The sequence below is a fragment of the Grammomys surdaster genome, unplaced genomic scaffold (assembly GCF_004785775.1).
Source record: "Grammomys surdaster isolate TR1022 unplaced genomic scaffold, NIH_TR_1.0 314, whole genome shotgun sequence".
NCBI lineage: Eukaryota > Metazoa > Chordata > Mammalia > Rodentia > Muridae > Grammomys > Grammomys surdaster.
Genome location: NW_021604733.1, coordinates 309,537 through 328,942, shown reverse-complemented (window position 1 = coordinate 328,942; position 19,406 = coordinate 309,537). Strand labels below are relative to the sequence as shown.

At 44.7% G+C, this 19,406-nt stretch overlaps 1 protein-coding gene across 1 annotated transcript; it reads right to left on the bottom strand.

Annotated features, from left to right (window-relative positions):
- Positions 1–184: 184 nt before the first annotated feature.
- Pdia6 (protein disulfide isomerase family A member 6) lies at positions 185–18,528 on the bottom strand. Its single transcript, XM_028777752.1, has 13 exons — positions 18,447–18,528; positions 14,918–15,059; positions 11,187–11,244; positions 10,630–10,756; positions 7,722–7,828; positions 6,197–6,327; positions 5,810–5,924; positions 5,062–5,202; positions 4,290–4,374; positions 4,115–4,187; positions 3,282–3,440; positions 1,294–1,390; positions 185–627 (listed from the first exon to the last, which is right to left on the bottom strand). The coding sequence occupies exons 1-13, from the start codon at positions 18,478–18,480 to the stop codon at positions 559–561; spliced, it is 1,338 nt and encodes a 445-aa protein (XP_028633585.1). The 5' UTR covers positions 18,481–18,528; the 3' UTR covers positions 185–558.
- Positions 18,529–19,406: the final 878 nt, after the last annotated feature.

Sequence of the window (19,406 nt, the reverse complement as noted above, 5' to 3'; positions counted from 1 at the left end):
AAAATGCTGTTCTCACTTGGTACCAAGTTTTCTTACAAAGAACCTTGCCCAAAGGTCTGGTTTTCCACTTACAGCCATTTCTACAGGGAGGTGGAGATGTGAGCCATCAGGTCACAGTGCTAGTAGTTTCCAGGCTAAACCTCAGACTCTGGTTTTATGATGTGCTACTAATTTCATACATTTATCAGCATTGTCCAAAATATCATTTTATTCTTTAATGGAAAAAGCCATTAATATTCAAACAAAGGAATCACATTTTAAAAACCCTATACATAAGAAACAGCCTCCAAGAACATTCAAGCAGCAGTCAGGAGGGAAAAATGTTTCAATAGCCCAGTTTTCTTCAAAAGATGGCAGAGTATACAATCCAATTCACTGCTACAATTCATAGAATTCTTCAGTGTTTTCTTGAGACGCTGAGGTTCACTGTTGGCAGTTCCCAGTGGCCAGCAAGTACTGCTCGGAAAGGCCAGCAGCAGACAGCTGACCGGAAGGACTTTCACTGCTGGAAAACTGCTTGCTCCCAAGGAAAGGTATTTGAAGGCTGGGCTGTGGCCCTCACAACTCATCCTTCTCCAGGTCATCAAGCTCCACATCACTGAGGTCAATGTCATCCTCCACAGGAAGCTAGGACATAGAGTGACTGTTAAAGCCTCAGACAACTAAAGGTTTCAATAGAAATGCAAATTCCAGAGGGATTCCACATTCTAGCCTGGCTCTTGCACCAATTATAACTCCACGGAAATCCAGAGATCCAACCACCTGACTCCCACAGCTGGCTGTACCACACCTAGGCTTTCTGTTTAAAACAGGGCTTCATTCTTTAGCTCAGTCTAGTCTGGTCTCAAACTCATGGCAATCCTCCTGCCTCAGCCTTTTGAGTGGCATATGTACAATTATAGAAATGAAACCAAGCTCACTTAGCCTTTAAACTTGATTTCTTACAAAATTTATGAGTATGAGTGTTTTGCCTGCATGTATGTCTGTGCGCCATGTATGTTCGATACCCCAGAAGGCTAGAAGAGGATACTGGGCCCCACCAGGTCTTAAATTACACATACTTTTAAGCCATTATGTGGGTGCTGGGAATTGAACTCTGGTCCTATTGAAACAGTAGCAAGGGTTTTTAACTGCTGAGCCACCTCTCCAGTTCTAAATTGTGATTTTAGTAGAACATTCTTTCTCTAAAGTGAAAGGCAAGGAGCATGCTGGTAATGCCTGGTCCTTGGTCTGATGGGGACTTGGTTTCCAGAGATGCACAAACTAGGGAGAAAGCTCCTCGATGCCACTCACCTCACCATCCTTGCCATCCCAGGGCTCCCTGGTAGTGATGGTAGGGAAGGAACCACCCCCTACGGGTGCTGTGGAGCCACGCCCGAAAGACAGTTCCCTTGGGAAGAAATACGAACACATATTTAGAGGTGAATGGTTTCAACTAACCCAGCCTGGGGCTAGGAGAATGTTGGTGTACAAAGCAGCTCAGCAGTGAGACTCAAACGTCTATCCATAAAACAGACTTATCATCTGGTTACTAGAAAACCAAACATACCATCAGTAAGAATACAGTCTGTCTAACCCACAAACAATACAAGTGACAGCAAGAGAGGAAGCCATGAACTGAGTGGCATCAACTGTCCGGGACAAAACCAAAACAGCGAAATGATTCTGTATGCAGAAACTCCTGATCATCAGGTCCTCAAGTACAACGCATTGACTTCATTACCACTGACAAGCATGACTGGGGAAGGAGGAAGGCATTTTGTCTTCTAATGGTGTGTGACTGAAGGTAGGCAGTTGTTTTTGTTTGTTTTCTTATAGAGTCTTACATAGCTCAGGCTGGTCCTGAACTCCTGATCCTCTGACCTCTACCAACTGCTAGATTACAGGCACCACCATTTCCAACTCTAATGTATTTCTGAATGCTTGCTCATTTGTGGAATATTTTGTTGTTGGTGGTATTTTGAGAGCATGCTGTAGTCCAGGCTGATCCTATTGCCCTTACCTCCTGAGTATCCAGACAATAGGCTAAAAGCTGTCTTTTACAATGGGTTCTCTAGTTTCATACTTTTTTTTTTTTGGTAGAATAATTTTAAAAAGAAAACCAATAAAAAAAAAATTGCAGGATGATGGTACATGCCTTTGATACCAGCACTCTGGAGGCAGAGGCAAGCAGATCTGAGTTGGAGGCCAGCCTGGTCTACAGAGTGAGTTCCAGGACAGCCAGGGCTACACAGAAAACTCCTGTCTCCAAACAAAACAAAACAACCAAGCAAAGCAAACAAGCAAAAAACAAAACTAAGGGCAGGAGAGATGGCTCAGTGATCAAGAGCACTGACTGCTCTTCAAGAGAGCTGGAGTTCCAATTCCCAGCAACCACATGGTGGCTCACAACCATCTGCAATGAGATCCAATGGCCTCTTCTGGTGTGTCTGAAGACAGCTATAGTGCACTGAAAAACAAACAAACAAACAAACAAACACCCCCCCCCAAAAAAAACAACCCTAAGACCCTAAAACATTACTTTGGGTCCCATTTATTACCATGCTTGAGGAAAATGTACACTCTCATTTCATGTTTTGCTGATGTTAGAGGACTTATAGGAAAGTCCTTAATGCAACATCTCTCAGTGTTGGTAATGATAGCGCAACGTGACTTATAGTCTACTTGGTCTTAAAAACAACAGCCTCAGTGTAGCCCCTGGGTCAAGCACACTTATAGAGCAGTGAGTGTGTTTATGCACAGAGGCAGCCCTAAACTTTTGTATCAAATAGGAAGTTCAGAACTCTCAAGTATCCTTTGTGCCAGGTATCCTTCCCATGGCTGCTAAGAAATTAACAAGGAAGAAAGCAGGGATAGGGAAACTCAATCTCTTAGGTCAATGCCTTCCTTATATTTGCCCAAGAACTGATGGAGTGACTTTGAGGAAGAGGTGAGCAGAGGGCAGGCTGGAGAGCTAGCTCTGCAAACTGGCTTTTGAATTAAGAACCCATCATGTTAGCCCACAGCAGGAGGATCACATACAAATATCAAGTACATGATAAGGGTAGGAATGGGTGAGACACGTGCCCTGAGCACGTCTAAGACTTTGTGAGTGTTACAATGAGACTGGGGTAATGTGCAGTATGACAAACAGCCTCACCACGCACATGGACAGTTACTGCCACAGGAAAGAGTAATAATGTAAAAGCTCAATTTTATAAACATCTTTCCTGGCTTACATATAACAATGAAAACCAACAAAGCCCAATAGATAAAACAATAAACAACTAAGAAAAAATTACCTGAGAAACTCATTGATGCCTTGTTCACTGAAAGACCCTTTGAGAAGAGCAAACTTCATCTTGCGAGCATTGATGGCTGCCATGGCAGGGTACCCGAACCCTCCGATCCCTAATGCATTCTCCAGTTCATACTGGGCTCCAGCCTCTGTCCACAGCCACCTGGGAAAGCAGACAGGTTTTAGGGAAGGAGTTTTTTTTTTTTAAAATAATTTATTTTTTCTCAAATCATAATTCATTCACACAGGGGTTATAAACACAGAAAGGCAGGACATGGGGAAGGGGATGACACTGGAGTGTGGGTGTTCAGGGGGAATACAGATCGGCTGGGTGAAGGTTCAGGGGACAAGTCACTATGACTCTGCCTATGACTCGCTTATCCTTATCTGAGTTGGCATTGTCTGCCAAGGCTACCTATTTACATGGTCTATGACTACTCAGGCTGGTAAATTTCCACAAAAGCTGCCTGTTTACATTAGCTTATAGCCATCTGTTTCAATGTTTTTCCACTGAGACCCAAGACTTGGTGTTAGTATACACGTACGACAGGCCTATTGCTGATTTTAGGCCTATGGCTGATTTTAGACGGAAGGATGCTTTTTTACTAGACTAAAATTACATTTTAACCTTCAGAAAGGAGTGTTGCATGAGGTGTGCTCAAGTGTCCACTTGCATTTTCCTTCCCGTGTCACTTAAACCTAGGTTACTGTGCACACCCCAAGTCTCAGGGCTGGTAAGCAACAAGCAGATAAACACAGGCACAGGCTACAGACAGCACTTGCTGCAGTCATGAGGCCTGCCCCGTACTCAGAGGTGAGCTGGGCTTTGGAACTCACCCCCACATTTTCTTCTTGTACTTATCAGCCAGTTTCAGAAGAACTTCCAAGTAAGAGTTTCTGCCTGCAGCACCTGAGTTACAATAAAACATTTTGAAAGTGAAATAACATGAGTTCGCTTAGGAAGTGCTTGAAGCAGCCGGCAGTGACAGCAATGGGAACAGCCTGTGCTTACCGGTGTCCAGGATGTGAGGCAGTACGGCCACCACGCAGAGCTGGTGTTCCTCGCATGTCTTCTTGGCTATGTCTTCGTTGATTATCTGCACAGAAGACAAGGGCAGTTGGAGAACTGTGCAACCTAACACTCAGAGACTCCTTCCACACGATGCTGCCTAGTGCAGACACCTAAGCTAGAACTGGCTAGAACAAGGTGCCACTGTTCATTCCCAAGCCATCTAGTAGCCTCTTTAATTACAATGCCCTGACCCAGCCTGGCTTGCCACAGCTGAACACACGGGCCACACATCTGTGCATGGCTATTTACACAGTGTGAGGCTCTTGGCTGTCTGCTTCCCCAAAAGCCTACAAAGGCGAGAATGATTTTTCCCTTTGGTGCTGCTGTAAGAACTGAAAACATCTATATAAACACCAGGGCAGAGCCGCGGCCATGCCAGGAGGTGCCAACAGCCCAAGTATGACCGAGTCCACTCTTACTTTTAAGCAGCTTAGGTGTGCTTTAGCTCACAGTATAAGTATTTTAATGCCAGGAAGTTACGAAAAGGACTCAATTAAAAAAGGAGGAAAGGAGTCCATTACTAGGTGTATGCTGATAATCTCAGGCCTTGTGGGGCAGAAGCAGGAAGACTGCTGTGAATTCAAGGCTAGCCTGGGCTACACAGTCAAACTGTATAAAAAGCCAAGAATTCATTTGAACAAGAGGTTCACTCCTGAAGTAGCTGTTATCAGCTGACCGGAAGCTTCTTCACTACTAGGGGCACGCACTGTACCTCAAGCAGCTCTGGAGGTGGGGCATTATCAGAGAACAAATCGAGGGCCCTTGACACTATGTCAGATCTTGTCCGTCCACCATCATAGTCCACAGGAGACTCGCCTTTCTGAAATATCTTGATTGTAGGAAATCCTTTAATCTATCAAAGTTCAACAATCAGAATGTTTAAAATGAAAACTTGAATAATAAAAACAACAACAACAACAATCTTTATGGTTTCTAAAACCACTTCATAGACATTTCACTATCACAAAAGTATGTTCCAGCCAAGCATGGTGACATCTGTAATTCCAGTAATTTGGGAAGGCCACTCTGGGCAACTTAACACTCCCTCAAAAACAAATATGTAAGAATAGGAACCACAGCTCAGTGGTAGGTCACTTGCCTAGCATATGTCAGTCCTGGCTTAAATCACTTAAACTGGGTGGGGGGGGGGGAAAATCCCAGCTGGAGGCAGTCAGAGGTTCAATAACTGTGGCATTCAGGGGAACCCTGTTCAGGCTCTAGGTATGTAATAATAAAATGCGAGTACTCCAGAGCAAGAAGATCAACTTTCAAGAGTCAAGTAAGTGCTGGTGAACGAACCCACAAGTCCTGGGTTCGAGATTTGACAGTGAGGGACACCACCTCTTTACCTACAAAATAGTTACACATCTCCCTGCCTACTTTGAAGGGAGGCCAGGAGCTAAGTGGCTATTGAAAATCCTAAGTATTTCTCAGAGTAAATGAACTGTAAACACACTCACTCCGTATCGGCTGGCCAGAACCTGATTCACGGTGGCATCCACAGCTGCCAGTTTCACTTTCCCCTTCGTTTGCTCCTTTACCTCTGTGGCCGCAGCAGCCCATTCTGGCTCCAAGCTGTAGAAACAGTGAACTTAGAGCAGAGGTCCTTACACTGAGTGCACAGCCTCATTCCTGTTTTATGCCACATCTCAGACACATTGTGGTAGCGTCACCAAAGGGATGGTGCTAGCCTTTGCAACTATTCCAAGGATGCACCACTACTCCAAGTCTGGACACTAGCCAGTCTCCTGGTTTTATCAGGAAATAGGACAGCTCTTACTGAACGAGCTGCATGACTACACCAGAAGTGTCGTGACTGACTACACCACATGGTAGAAGGCACTTACTTTTTGCAGTGTCCACACCACGGAGCATAAAACTCAACCATCCAAACATCTTCACTGTCAAGGACATTCTTATCAAAGGTGTCATCCGTCAGCTCTACCACGTCCTTCTTACTCGAACTATCACCTCTGCCCTGTCACAGCAACATGACAAACATGAACACCACTCCTACTACAAGTATAGACAAAACAATCATTTCACAAGGTAATCAAGTTTTTGATTTGTTCATCAGTAAACAAATGAAAATCGTTATTCAATATGACTGCACTGGAAGCTTGGTAACAGTCAAACAATTCCTGCTACAGTTATACAGCATATGATCTGCACCTGCTGTTTTACGAAGCTCAAGTCCCCACAGCAGAGATGAGTGCAGACAGACAGAATATTCTGTGTAAACACAACTGTTTCTCATTTTCATATCTGAGGTCCAGATCATTCGAAATATCTTAAACTATTGTTTCATCCCCTTTCTCAGGCTGTGCACATAACAGGCAAACACTTTGCCACGAACCTACACCTTTAGACCTGAATTTTCTTCAGCCAAACCTACAGCACTTTGCTGTGCTGTGTCGTCTGTCACCTGGTTAACTGTCCTTGCAGGGGCAAGACAACAGAGTCACCACTGGATAGCGCTGAGACTATCTCAAGCTAGTTTTTCTGGCCTCTTGAGGGGGTGGAGAGCCATTTTATAAAGAACTTCAACACTTCATTTCTTTCTTTCTTTTTTTGTTTTTGTTTTCGAGACAGGGTTTCTCTGTGTAGCCCTGGCTGTCCTGGAACTCACTCTGTAGACCAGGCTGGCCTCAAACTCAGAAATTCACCTGCCTCTGCCTCCCAAGTGCTGGGATTAAAGGCGTGCACCATCACTGCCCGGCTAACACTTCATTTCTAAGGATGCATCAGCATCATAATCAAGCTTCACACTTTATACAAATGCAGGAAAACAGCAATCCCTACAAGAGGAGATTCTGCATCTTCCTCTTTATCCTACAGAATTTCCCACACGTTTCAGACTCATTGCTACAGATACAGGCCAAGAGCTCATGCAGAGGCAATCTGGAAAGTAAGTCCATGATTCTCCTCTTGGAACTGTGAAGGTCATGAGATCTCAGAGCCTGCTGCCCTTAGCACAGAGCTTCTTCACTCTCTGTAGTTCCAATTCTTCATTCCAGTCCAGGGCCCAAGATACCTATCTGGGAACCTCTTTATCAAACTGTGGCCAGATGTTCTGAGGCTGACTGGGTATTGCCCTGTAACTGTAAGGATGGCAGAACAGGCTGGGTGGCTGATTTTTGTTTTCTGAGATCTGGTAAACCATTCAATAATGTTTTAATAGAAAGTTTACCAATTTATAGTATCACAGGGAACTGGACAGGAATTATTCACTCCTGCAATTCTAGAACCTGGGAGGTAAAAGTAGGATTAGGAGTTTCAGGTCATCCAAGGCTAGCCTAAGTAACATGACACCCTCTATAAGAAACACATACACTCAAGCAGAAAGCAAGACACTGAAATATACAGCCTTACCTGTTTTCCAGAACTGTACCCACCACTGCGCCCACTAAGGCGATCCTTCACAAGCTGGCGCACGGCACTGAGGGCGGCATCTACAATGGCTTCTCCAGTTCTGCCACCTGTGGGATAGCAAAGGATGGGCAGGTGAAGGCAGGCAATCTCAGGCTGGCCTCTCTGAGGCCTGTGCAGACTCGGAACTATACATCTCTCAGAGGCAACTGGTGGCAATTAGGTGTCACATGCACTCTCTGCTGCACGTTCTATTTTTTTTTTTTTTTTTTTTAGTTTACTGATACTAGTGTGAATGAGATCTTTCCGTTCTCTACCTGGAAAACAACATGTTCTAATAAGAAAATGTCATGTTTACTATATGGACGACACAGAAGAGAAGCTTAATTTCTAGTCAGGAAAACAGGAGGAAAAAAATCCCCAAATACATGGGGGGGAAAGGTGATAACCCTTCTTCTAAGACATAAAGAGTAGACTGAAATGTGTGAGAAGAGTAGAACATGAGACATCCCTGAAACCAAGTCATGAGAAAACTGTCAAGGCCTCTCTTCTTTTTTGCTTCTAGTTTAGCTAGCTGTTAAGAGCAACTCAATCCTAAGTGACAACCTCATCGAAAGTCAGTAAGTTGCCGGGCGGGGGTGGCGCACGCTTGTAATCCCAGCACTTGGGAGGCAGAGGCAGGCGGATTTCTGAGTTCGAGGCCAGCCTGGTCTACAGAGTGAGTTCTAGGACAGCCAGGACTACACAGAGAAACCCTGTCTCGAAAAACCAAAAAGTCAGTAAGCAGCTAAGGCTACATGGGTACACAAGACCCTAGCAAACCAAACCTCAACCATACAAAAGCACAGTAAGTATGGAAGTCTACCCAAAACTACAGACTTAAGACCCCAGGGCTAGTAACTGGTGCAGAGGAGCAGGGACAAGGCAGGCCTTGAGCCATCTTCAAAGGCCAGGGTCTAATAGGCTTTCCAACATCACATTAGAAGGGAAGCACGACAGGAGCCACCCTGACCCATGCTTCCATCTTCTATGGTGTACTTAACCACAGTCCAAGGATATGGTTTGTCTTAACTCTTTCAAGTGACACCACACTCACTGACTTTTATTTCTCCATTTTACTGTTACTGCTATTAATCTCCAACCGGCTAATTTATGGATAGGCGAAGTCTACACAGACTTTTTATGGTCAGGCATCTACTAGGAGTCTTAGACCAAGCGTACGGAGGGAGCACTCATTAGGAAGTGCTCAGCTAACGGAAGGGCCAGAGGCAGTATGAGAGCAGCCTTGCACTCTTACTGCAAACAGCTCTACGTCTGAGCCAGTCCCTGTCCCACCTTTTGTACAGAATATACCTAAGCAGAGCTCATCTAGGGAAAGAGGGTTTCCCACTGTGCACCAGTGTTGACCTGATCTTCCTGTAAAGGGCCATATGTATGCAAGAACTCTCCAGCTTTGAGGCCATACTGCCTCCTGCTGCCACTCAACTCTGCTGTTCTATGCAAAAGCAACCTTGCCAATCCACAAAGCTACAGGTTCAGCCGGGTCCCAAACATCTTATCAAGGGCAGTTGAGATGGCTCAGCAGGTAAAGGTACTTAGCACCAAGTCTGACAACCTGAGTTTAATTTCTGAGACCCACAAGGTCAAAGGTGAGAACTCCTGAAACTGGTCCTATGACCTTCATGTGAGCACCGAAGTCCATACATGCCACCAATAAATACATGCAACAAAATAACCTTATTTATAAGTAAATATGGCAGCAGAAGAATGCTCTAAGCATTCCATTTTTGTCAAACAGCAAAACTTTAACCAATAATCATTGCAAAGAAAAAAGGCAGGATGTTTACTCTGGAAAGCAATGTTCATCATTTCACAGATCTTTGCAGTTTAGGCATCTAGAAGAAATGAGGTGCCTAAGGCTATATCTCCAAGAATTCTGACCTCCCAAGTATGGAGACTTACCAAACAGAATGGTACCTGTTACCAGGTATGAGACTTTGCATGTACTATTTTAATTACATTTCTGGTAGCCTGGAGCAGGCTTTACCACCCTGTTTACAGAGAAAGCAGCAAGGCAGAACAGTAAGAGCTGTGTGGCCCGAGGCCTGAGCATGGAGAGGTGAGACAGTCACGGCAGTCTGCTGCCTTGAGTTTCCTTCAGACTTCATAGCCTTCATAGCTCTCCCCAGCCTGTGTTTAACTGTGATTTTTCTACTCAGCCCACAGGCACTTCTGTTCACATAAGCAACAGTCAGTCAAATTGGGTGTAAAGATTATGCACAATCATTAGGACCACAATCTGTCCCAACTCAACAATTCTGATTAGATACTGTTTGTGTGTATGCAGCCAATGACCAATGGAGAACCTTGCATGTTCTGAGCACAAGCTCACCACTCAGCCACCACAGCCTGCCATGCTTTCAGAAGAGTGTGACTAAGACAACATATATTCCCCAGAGTTCAGGGCCAGCACTTTCTAGCTGCCTCTGTGACTTCTAACAGACATTTTTACATCTCTAGAACAGGGAAAACTGAGTACCTATTACCAATAGTTTATGACACTAATAACAGTTTCATAGTCAACTGCATATGCACACAAGGCATAAAGATTATGGGCCAAACCATGCATGTTTTGCCAGACCCTAGCCTTACAGTAAAGGGAGGAAAACAGATCTTCATCAAATATTAAACAGCTGTAATGAAAAAGGCAGGGAGGTAAAAAGGTGTGGGTCTCCACCCCCCTAAATAATTCAAGCACACACACCTTTCTCTACAAGCTAATGCTCAAAACCTGGAGGAGGTACTACTAAGTCCTCGATGCCATTCCAGAAAACAATGATAAGATACTGCAGGAACCAGGCTGTTTTAGAAGGTAATGCCTTCAGGAGAATGGAGTAGGAAGAATCCTTACCCTGGTAATCTTCTGGTTTGTTTTTGTTAGCTCCAAATATCTTGATGGTAGGAAATCCCTGGACACCATATTGACCTCCCAGAGACTGGTGTTTGTCTGCATCGACAGCACCGACTTTAACAACACCCTGAGGAAATACAGAAGGATTACCTACTTTTCCTACTACTACAACCTCATCAGACTCTAGTAGTACACAGGTAAAGGACTGAGTGCAGTTGTAAGGACCACTGCAGACTTTAGCGTTGAAAACCAGGAGAGAATAAGTAGTACATTGTGTGAAAGGCAAGTCTAGTCAGTAAAGAAACTCTGGCGGACTGGACACCAAAGTCTTCAGAACCAGCATAGCTAAGATAATTACATAATTTAGCTTGGAAACATACAGAAAGTCAGACAGACAACAGGAACAGTGACATGTGCCCCACACCCTTCCCAACAAGATATCTGGCAACACAACCAGCATGCAGGACTTTATTATGCAAATCTCCCCAGGGTAAACTAAACCATCTATCTCCAAATTTAAATATACACAGGTGAAGGAGACCCTCTCAGAGACTCACTTTCAATGCAGTTGCTGCTTTCTTCCATTCTGGTGTTAACCTTTGGCAATGACCACACCTTCAGAGAGACAAATACAAACAGTGATAGTTAAACCCTTTGATCTTCAGCTCATAAAATAGATACCATGGTCTCCCCAGGAGGATGCCCCCGGCTGGGAGCCTGCAAGGAAGACAAGTACCAAGCCTCTCAATGACTGTACATAGGACACTGGCTTCTCATCAACCTAATAAAAGCTCTAGTAATCATTAAATACACTCCATCTCTTGTCTACTATGTGGACCAGGCCTATGAGAACACAAGGGGAAAGGCCTTTGTCTTGTGGGCACTAATACTGTAAAACAACTACTAAAAAGAACCCACTGTAAGTCAGACAGGGCAGCACACCTGTCATGCTGGCATTTGAGTGACAGACACAGAGGACCTCTTTAAGGCCAAGCATACTATATGACAGAGACAGAAACCCATTTCTACTGTTCAATAAGGCCACGGGCAACTGTGCTGTTCATTCTCACTGCTGTATAATGCCCACTGTATGAAGACAGTATAGTTTACCTATAGGCAATATGGTACATATTCTAAAAAAGTTTTCCTAGTCTTTTCTATGGGTCTCTAAAGACTCATCTTCAGTTTCACAAAGGATGTCACAGGACTTACGTAAAACTGAGGACAAGCCTTCACTTTCTCCACTCTATAAATGATAAACTAGGAACAGGCAAATGAATTGATTCTAATGCTGGCAGCCTGTGTCCACTGCCTTTCTGAATCGAGCCTCTGCCCATCATGTTCCCACATAAACAGCATGTCATGTGATTAATACTACTCTAGAGGGATCTGAACTCAGTCCCAACATTTTAAGCAAGATTATTTGTGGGCAATCCTTTGAATTGGTGCTTTGACATACTGATATATGCTTTGTTGTTTAGGTGAGACACAATCTAGAGGTCAAATTTTCACAAGGCTTAGGTTTCAGTTGTCTAAGAAGGGAGGCCTCAAACTGTTAGAGCACACACCCCTTCAGTCTGATGTTAGGCACTACGCAGACTATAGAACCACATAAAAATGAATCCATTTTTGCTAAGCTGTAAAAGAAAACGTAGTTCTTTCTAGTATAGATGTAAACATCCTACAATTGATGAAGTTACTACTTAACGGCTGCCGTGAATAAAAACCACAGCTATTCTTATCAGAAATGATCACTACAACTGCTGCAGACATTCTAACATCCTTATGTCCACAACAACTTTAGAACTACACACTTGTTAGACTTACTGATGCCTCATGGATTCTGTTACTCTAGAAAAGAAGTGCAAGTGAAGTGTCCAAAATGCTGAAATTTTAATTCCAGGGTCAGGGATGTAGCTCAGGGCCTCGTGTGAGCAAAGCCTTGGTCCTACTTCTAGCACTGCAAAGAGTAAAACCAAGCAGAACCACCCAAGCATGAAACCTGAGCACTTCCTGACGCCCAGTTTGGGGTTTTGAATTTTAGAGTTGCTCAATAGGTAAAATCTGTATAAATATTTCAAAATCTGAGAAATTCCAAACCCCTCTGGCTCTAAGCACTCTGGAGAGGAGACATCAGGTTGTACTCTCTCATGGATGTTCTGACTCTCCGTTCTTTTATTCTTTTTTTGAGTTTCATACAGTCCAGAGGTTGATGCTGAACTTCTGACCCCCTTGCCTAACCTCCCAAGTTTTTGTTTTGGTTTTTAATTCTTCTTTTTAAAGAAAAGGCTTTGCTCTGTAGCCCTGGACTACACACAGCTCTCCCTCCTCAGCTGGAGTGAACTAACGGCATGGGCTATGCTGCTGGCTCTACCCAGGTTCTCACTGTGGCGTTAAGAATCAGACATAGAAGGCTGAAGTGGCCGGGCAGTGGTGGCGCACGCCTTTAATCCCAGCACTTGGGAGGCAGAGGCAGGTGGATTTCTGAGTTCGAGGCCAGCCTGGTCTACAGAGTGAGTTCCAGGACAGCCAGGACTACACAGAGAAACCCTGTCTCGAAAAACCAAGAAAAAAAAAAAAAAAAAACAAAGTAAAATTAAAAAAAAAAAAAGAAGGCTGAAGTGACTGTTCTAACTAGACATTTCTTACTTAGACTACTTAGAATACTAATCATTACCCACCACACCCAGACCTGCTTTCAAAACACATCATCGGGTAAAGCTTCACAGGGAAACTGCACTGCAGCCCTGAGAAACAAATCAACTACTCACAGCACAAGAGGTAAGAAGCTGAATGTGAAGAGCATCTCACAGAGCCATTCATTAACAGCCAGTACAAGGAGTTATCTGCCTGTACTAATGCAGATGGGCTAACCACAGAAACCAGCAGCCGGATTTAAAAACATAAGTACCTTCATAAGACAGTCAAAGCATTAAAAAGAGCCAAATTTGCAATATGTTGGCATGAATGTTTGACACCACACCTCTACTTTTATACTGGCCCTTAAATAATCTGCTGAGAAGCAGATTATTTCTAGAGCTATTTCAGAATTCACCAAAGAACCTTCATCAGGTACATCCTAAAATACACCCAAGCAGAATTCAATGGGAAGACTTTCATGTGAGCCCAGGTCATGTAGCACAGGTCTGTGATGCCAGCCATTTCGGAGGGAAAGGAACAAGTTCAAGGCTTCAAATCTTGATTTGGAAGTAAATTCAAGGCCAGCCTACACAACCTGGTAAGAACCTGCTTTAAAATTAAACAAATCCATGTCATATGCTGTGGTGGTTCAAATGAGATACCCCCCACACACACACACTCAACACACCCCCTAGCTTCAGGCACTAAAATACTCAGTCTCCAGTGGGTGGAGCTGTTTGGACAGGCTTAGGAGGTGCAGCCTTGAGGAAGTAAATCACTGGGGCAGGCTCTGAGAGTTTAGACTCATACCATATCTAGTTGTCTCTGCTGCTCTAGTACCATGCCTTTTGTCTGCTGCCTCCAACCCTCTGGAGCTGTACATCTACATAAATTCCTTCTCTTAAAAGCTGCTTGGTCATGGTGTTTTACCACAGCAATATAAAAGTAACTAAGAATATCCCTTTCCAAAGCTTACAAGATGCTGTTCATGTTTGAGAGTCCAACTCGTGTTAGCTCATTTTCAGAGGCACGTGGTGTGCAGACTAACTTCTCTCTTGCTTTACAACTACAACACTGATGCTTTCACATGGTTTCCACTCATCATTTCATCAAATGCTTAACTAGTGAATAGCGCAGCACTGTTTACTACGTATGGAAACATAGTATGTTTATAGACTGTGTATCCATAAAAGCCCCAGGTCTTCTTCCACTACGTGAGTCCCAAGGATTGAACTCAAGCCACCAAGCATGGCAGCACTTTACCCCCTCAGATACGTTGCCAGACCACCCTACAACTGACTCAGTCTCCACGGCTCTCCTGATATGTGCAGGCCAGTCTCCTATTCTCTAGTTCTACAACTATTTGGATATGGTGGTACAGATCTGTAATGTCGGTTCTTTGGAACACATAAGTTCTAGGCCAGTCTATATAGTGGAGTTCCAGACTAACCTAGACACATAGAAAACCTGCACTCATGTGCAGGCTTTGTGGTACACACCTTTATCCCAGCACTCTGGAGGCAGAGGCAGGCAGATCTCAGCAAGTTCAAGGCTAGCCTGGTCTACAGAGTGAGTTCCAGGTCAGCCAAAGCTAGTGATTCTGTCTCAAAAAAACAAAATAAGTCTTTAAAAAAATTATAATACATACCATGGTGCATAAAATTCTACAAGCCACAGACTATCACTCTGAATAACTTCTCTGTTGAAATTTGATGGTGTTAACTCGATGACATCATCACTAGAGGAATACAGACCGCTGACTGCTAGAAAGAAGGTACAGCTCACCAGACCTGGACAAATGACAAAAACACAGCAGTGATAGCAGTCCACAGCATAAGGATCTTCCCCAACCAAAGCCCTTACAGAAGAGGATGGCCAGGCCTGCCTCTTGATCTTTTGTTCTTCCCATTGCAGTGCTGAGCAGGAAGGGCATGGAGCACTCAAAAACGACACATGACAGTTGCTGCTTCTAATTCCAAGTGAAATCACTTGAGACTTTACAGCTAGCTCAAATCTGGGAATCATCCTCACTTTTTAAAATAAGCAAACACAGAAAGAAAATCGCCATGTATACTCAAATACATCAAGTGGCAGAGTAGCTCTCGAACTCCTGTTTCCAAGTTGTTGATTCAGTATGTCTTGGCATGAATAAACAGATACATTATTCAAGAACATTCTATCTGATGGAATCCATTCTTTTTTTAAAAAAAAAAAAGATGTGAAAGCAGGATTGATGGCTGAATGAATAAGAACACTTGCTGTGCAAGCATAAACATCCATGTATCCATAGTGTCCACATAAAGAGCCGAGCATGGTTTTATATATCTGTAACACCACTGTGGAGAAGGAGAGGGGCAGAGGGAGGAGGATCCTGAAAGCTTGCTGGCCAGCCAGCAGAGGCAAAAGGTGAGCTTTTAGTTCAGTTAGAGACCCTCTCTCAAGGGAATCAGGTAGATAAAGGGAGGCACTCAACATGCCCCTTTGGCCTCTGCAGGGTCAGGCATGGGTGTATACACTTGTTCACTCAAGAGAATGTGCCACATACGACTGCCCATATCACGTACAAAGATTAACAGAAGGGAACTATTGAGAAAGGGGATGGACCAGAGAGAGAGGGGACAAGAATGGGTAATGTGTGTGTTGTGTGTAGTGAATATAGTCTAAGTATATTATGTACATGTATGAAAATGTCCCAAGGAAATCGACTATTCCTGTACAGTGAATATACGCTAATATAAATGTCTAAGAAGTACACTGCATCTGAATTTAACAGCTAACTTACAACCAGAAGGCAGAGCAGGGAAAGCTGAAGCGGCTACTGCCTTTAATGACAAAGTTGTCTGTGAGCACCTGGGGTACTGTGACAGTGAAAATAACCAGCAGCCGGGGGCAGAGGGTTGGAGAAATGGAGGGAATAAGTCTAGAGAACACAGACGACTGTTTAAATGAGTTTCATTATGAAGAACGGGAAAGAGCAAGAGCCGTGGGGGGTGGAGGGAAGCATCTCTCTAGAGATCCACGTGGACTGCGTGAATATGTATGCATAGTGGGAGAGGCTGAGGACGCTGAGGATCTGAACAAGAGTCAGGAGCTCTCCAAGGCTTCCATCTATTTCACAAGTGGGAGTATGTAAGATGTTGGCTCAGCCAGTGGGACTTCCCTCAAACTATTATCCCCATGAAAGCCATCATGTGGTCACCTCAAACTGAGAGCTTCTCCAATGGTAAGAAAGCATATTGGTTCCAAAGACTTGAAGAAAAACAGAAACACATTTTTATTAAAATTTTCATAGTGATTATGTGCTGAAATCATGATGAGTTAAGTACACGCGTGTGGCTTAAAGACAGGATGTGTGCTGAGAAGCATGCACAGAGACTGTCTCACCACTGGGTCAAAGACACAATAGGGACAGGCAGCTCATCATTAGGGGATATAATCCAATGGGGCTGCCATCATAAATGCAGCATCTCAAAGCACTCTTATCTGTTCTGCATTGCCTTTTTATTTGTGGCTCCTAGAAGACTTAGGATATTACACACAGAGTTTGCATTGTATTTCTATTGGATGGTGATGCTCAGTCAAGGGAATAACAGAGCTTGCCTCCAGAGTGCTAGGACTGAAGACATGTGCTACTATGCCCAGGAAGTTTATCTTGTTTATGAAATTGTTGTGAATTCATACTGGCTCGATACACTGAGTCTTGTGAAAATTCAAAGGTAGAAGAAACAAATCTGAAGTTATGGACACTTTGTAGGTAAAGTCATTATGGACTATTACCTTCCACATCACCTTGTCACAGTCTACTTCTGACTGATGGCCATCCCAACTTTTAAGCTGTCTAAACACCTAGGACCTTTGATAGGGTATTTTTATTGGGAGCCATCTGTTAAGGGAAGCTCTTGAGGAACTAGGCAAAGTGTGAACACAAAGTCTTACCACAGTGTCTAGGAAAACAAGATCGTCCATGGAAGAGAACTGCCTTCCTGAGGCATGGAGCCTTCATCCCTGTGGATGCCTGCTCTTCTGCTGCCCTAATGGCCAAGAGACGCCTCCCAATTCTGCCTCCGTCTACCACCCGATGGCTCTAAGATGATCTAACACGGTTAGGAAGAATCAAACACACTGCTCCTTGCACTTGCTCTCCAAGCAACAACCCCACCCCCCCATCCCAGGGGTGGGGTGGAGGGTGGTTTTTATTACGGCTGAATAGGTCAATGCTGACCCATCAAATCCTGCTTCTAAAATTCACATGGCCACTCTACACAGTGATAATGAGAACCACCGGGAAAAAAGAACTCACGGGGTCCACAATTCTATGCGTGCAGATGGTTTTGCCATCTGTGGCTTCCCATTCAATCTCTGTAGCGGTTAAGGGTGTTATAAATTCACACCAGTAACATTTCTGCCTGGCACCCACCGGCAAGCAGGGTGGCCCAAAAAAGGCTGACTACCTTATTAAAGTAATGAGTTAATTGACAGACTCACTCTTTCATAGCCACTCATTGGAAAACTAAAGATTAAATCTTTCCCTCTCATCTGCTCTCTACAATAACCCAGAAAGTAGTATTTTCCTTGCTTACTCTCTTTAAATATGTACTATAGCTTACGGGGCGAACACGGTTGAAAAAAACTGGCAGAGAGGTGAGAAAATATGCTCCGGGTCTAGTCAATGTAGGGAGACAGAGTGCAGGGACCCACCTCCCTACCCTACTTTCTAGCCAGGATCTGCTGCGTTAACTAATGTCAGAAACTATAGGTCCATTTATAAGGCCAGCCGGGAAACGAGGGGACCCTCAAATTCGCCCACCGAATCCTAAACATAATTCCCGGACACCTGGGTGGACGTTCAATGGCATTTTAAGCGCTCAGGAGCTGTGAGGCCTTCCTCAGAGGGCACTGTTCACTTCTAAGACACCTTCGGGACCGGCCTCTGCTATCTGCCTCTAAAAGTGAAGGCTGAGTTAGACCGAAGGCGGACCGCACTCGAGGGGAGCAGAGGCTGAAAGTCTCCGACTCCCCGGGGCCTCCTGTAGAGGGCCCGACCTGGCCTCTCCCACCCAGCTCGCCGCGAAGTCCCCAGGCAGGCTCGGCATCCCGCTCCTCCACTCGGGCCTGCTTGGCGACCCTGGCCTCTCAGGCCGCCTCCGCCCGGCTTCCCACCGCAGGCCCGCGCTTACCGAGCACTAGGCGAGCCATGCTGGTCACCCGCATTCCGTCCTCGCCGCCGCTGCCTCGGCTCTGCCGCGCCCACGTCCCGCCCTCGGCTTCTAGCGGGCGGTGCGCCGGCGCGCGTAGGCGGGCCGGAAGGGCTCGCCACGCCGTGGCCACCGTTCATTGGTTTCTGTGGACTTCGCTCATGATCATGGCCAATTGAAAGCGGCCGGGTAGAGGTTACCGGTTTGTTTTTTTTTTTTTTCCATGGGGGTGAGGGCGAGCTGTGGAGCGAAGCGGGGCGGGGCAGGGCAAGGATGGGCGGAGAATGAAGGGGCGGGGTCAGAGGACCTCCATCCCTATCCCTGCGGGGTACTCCTTGTTCCCCTAATTTTTTGCAGGGTTAACTGAAAAAAACAACAAAACAAAACAAAACAAAACAAAACAAAACAAAACAAATAACAGGGCTAAGGGGTCTTCATTTCTTCCAGGCCCTCATTCTCTTTCCTCTTTGCCCCTCTCGTGGCCCCTTCCAGCTCTCACTCCTTGACCTGTCTCTTTATGTTGGGAGAAGAGTCCCAGGTCTTCAGTGTGTTTTAAGACCTTATTTATTCTTTTGTATGCGGACTCAGTATTCAGTGAAAACTTATTCTATAATAAGCATCATAAACTTATTCTGTATTATAGCATCATTCCAAACTAATTTATTTTGTTAAATTGACTGCAAAGCCTTGTTTACTAATGTGACCCCTAGACCCTCAGAGTTTAAACTGCAGAGTTCATCGTTCTTGCCTCTGTGGGTGAGGGCTAAAATGTATTGTTTAGCAATATTTACAAAGGTGTTTAAGGCTAACAGAGAGAGACACAGTTGAAAAATAATGGCAGGGGATGCCTCTCTGTTGGTATGAGTGCTTGACTAACATGCACGAAGCCCTGGGTTAGATCCCTGGCGCCACAGAAACACAGCATGGTGACTATGCTGGCTA

Excerpts from the sequence above, each read along its gene's own strand:
- Pdia6 (XM_028777752.1), bottom strand. The coding sequence starts at position 18,480 with ATGCGGGTGACCAGCATGGCTCGCCTAGTGCTCG. Across the intron at positions 6,328-7,721 it reads GGTACAGTTCTGGAAAACAG|GGCAGAGGTGATAGTTCGAG; the intron begins GTAAGGCTGTAT and ends TTGCTGTGACAG. Across the intron at positions 4,375-5,061 it reads CACCTCCAGAGCTGCTTGAG|ATAATCAACGAAGACATAGC; the intron begins GTACAGTGCGTG and ends TCTTCTGTGCAG.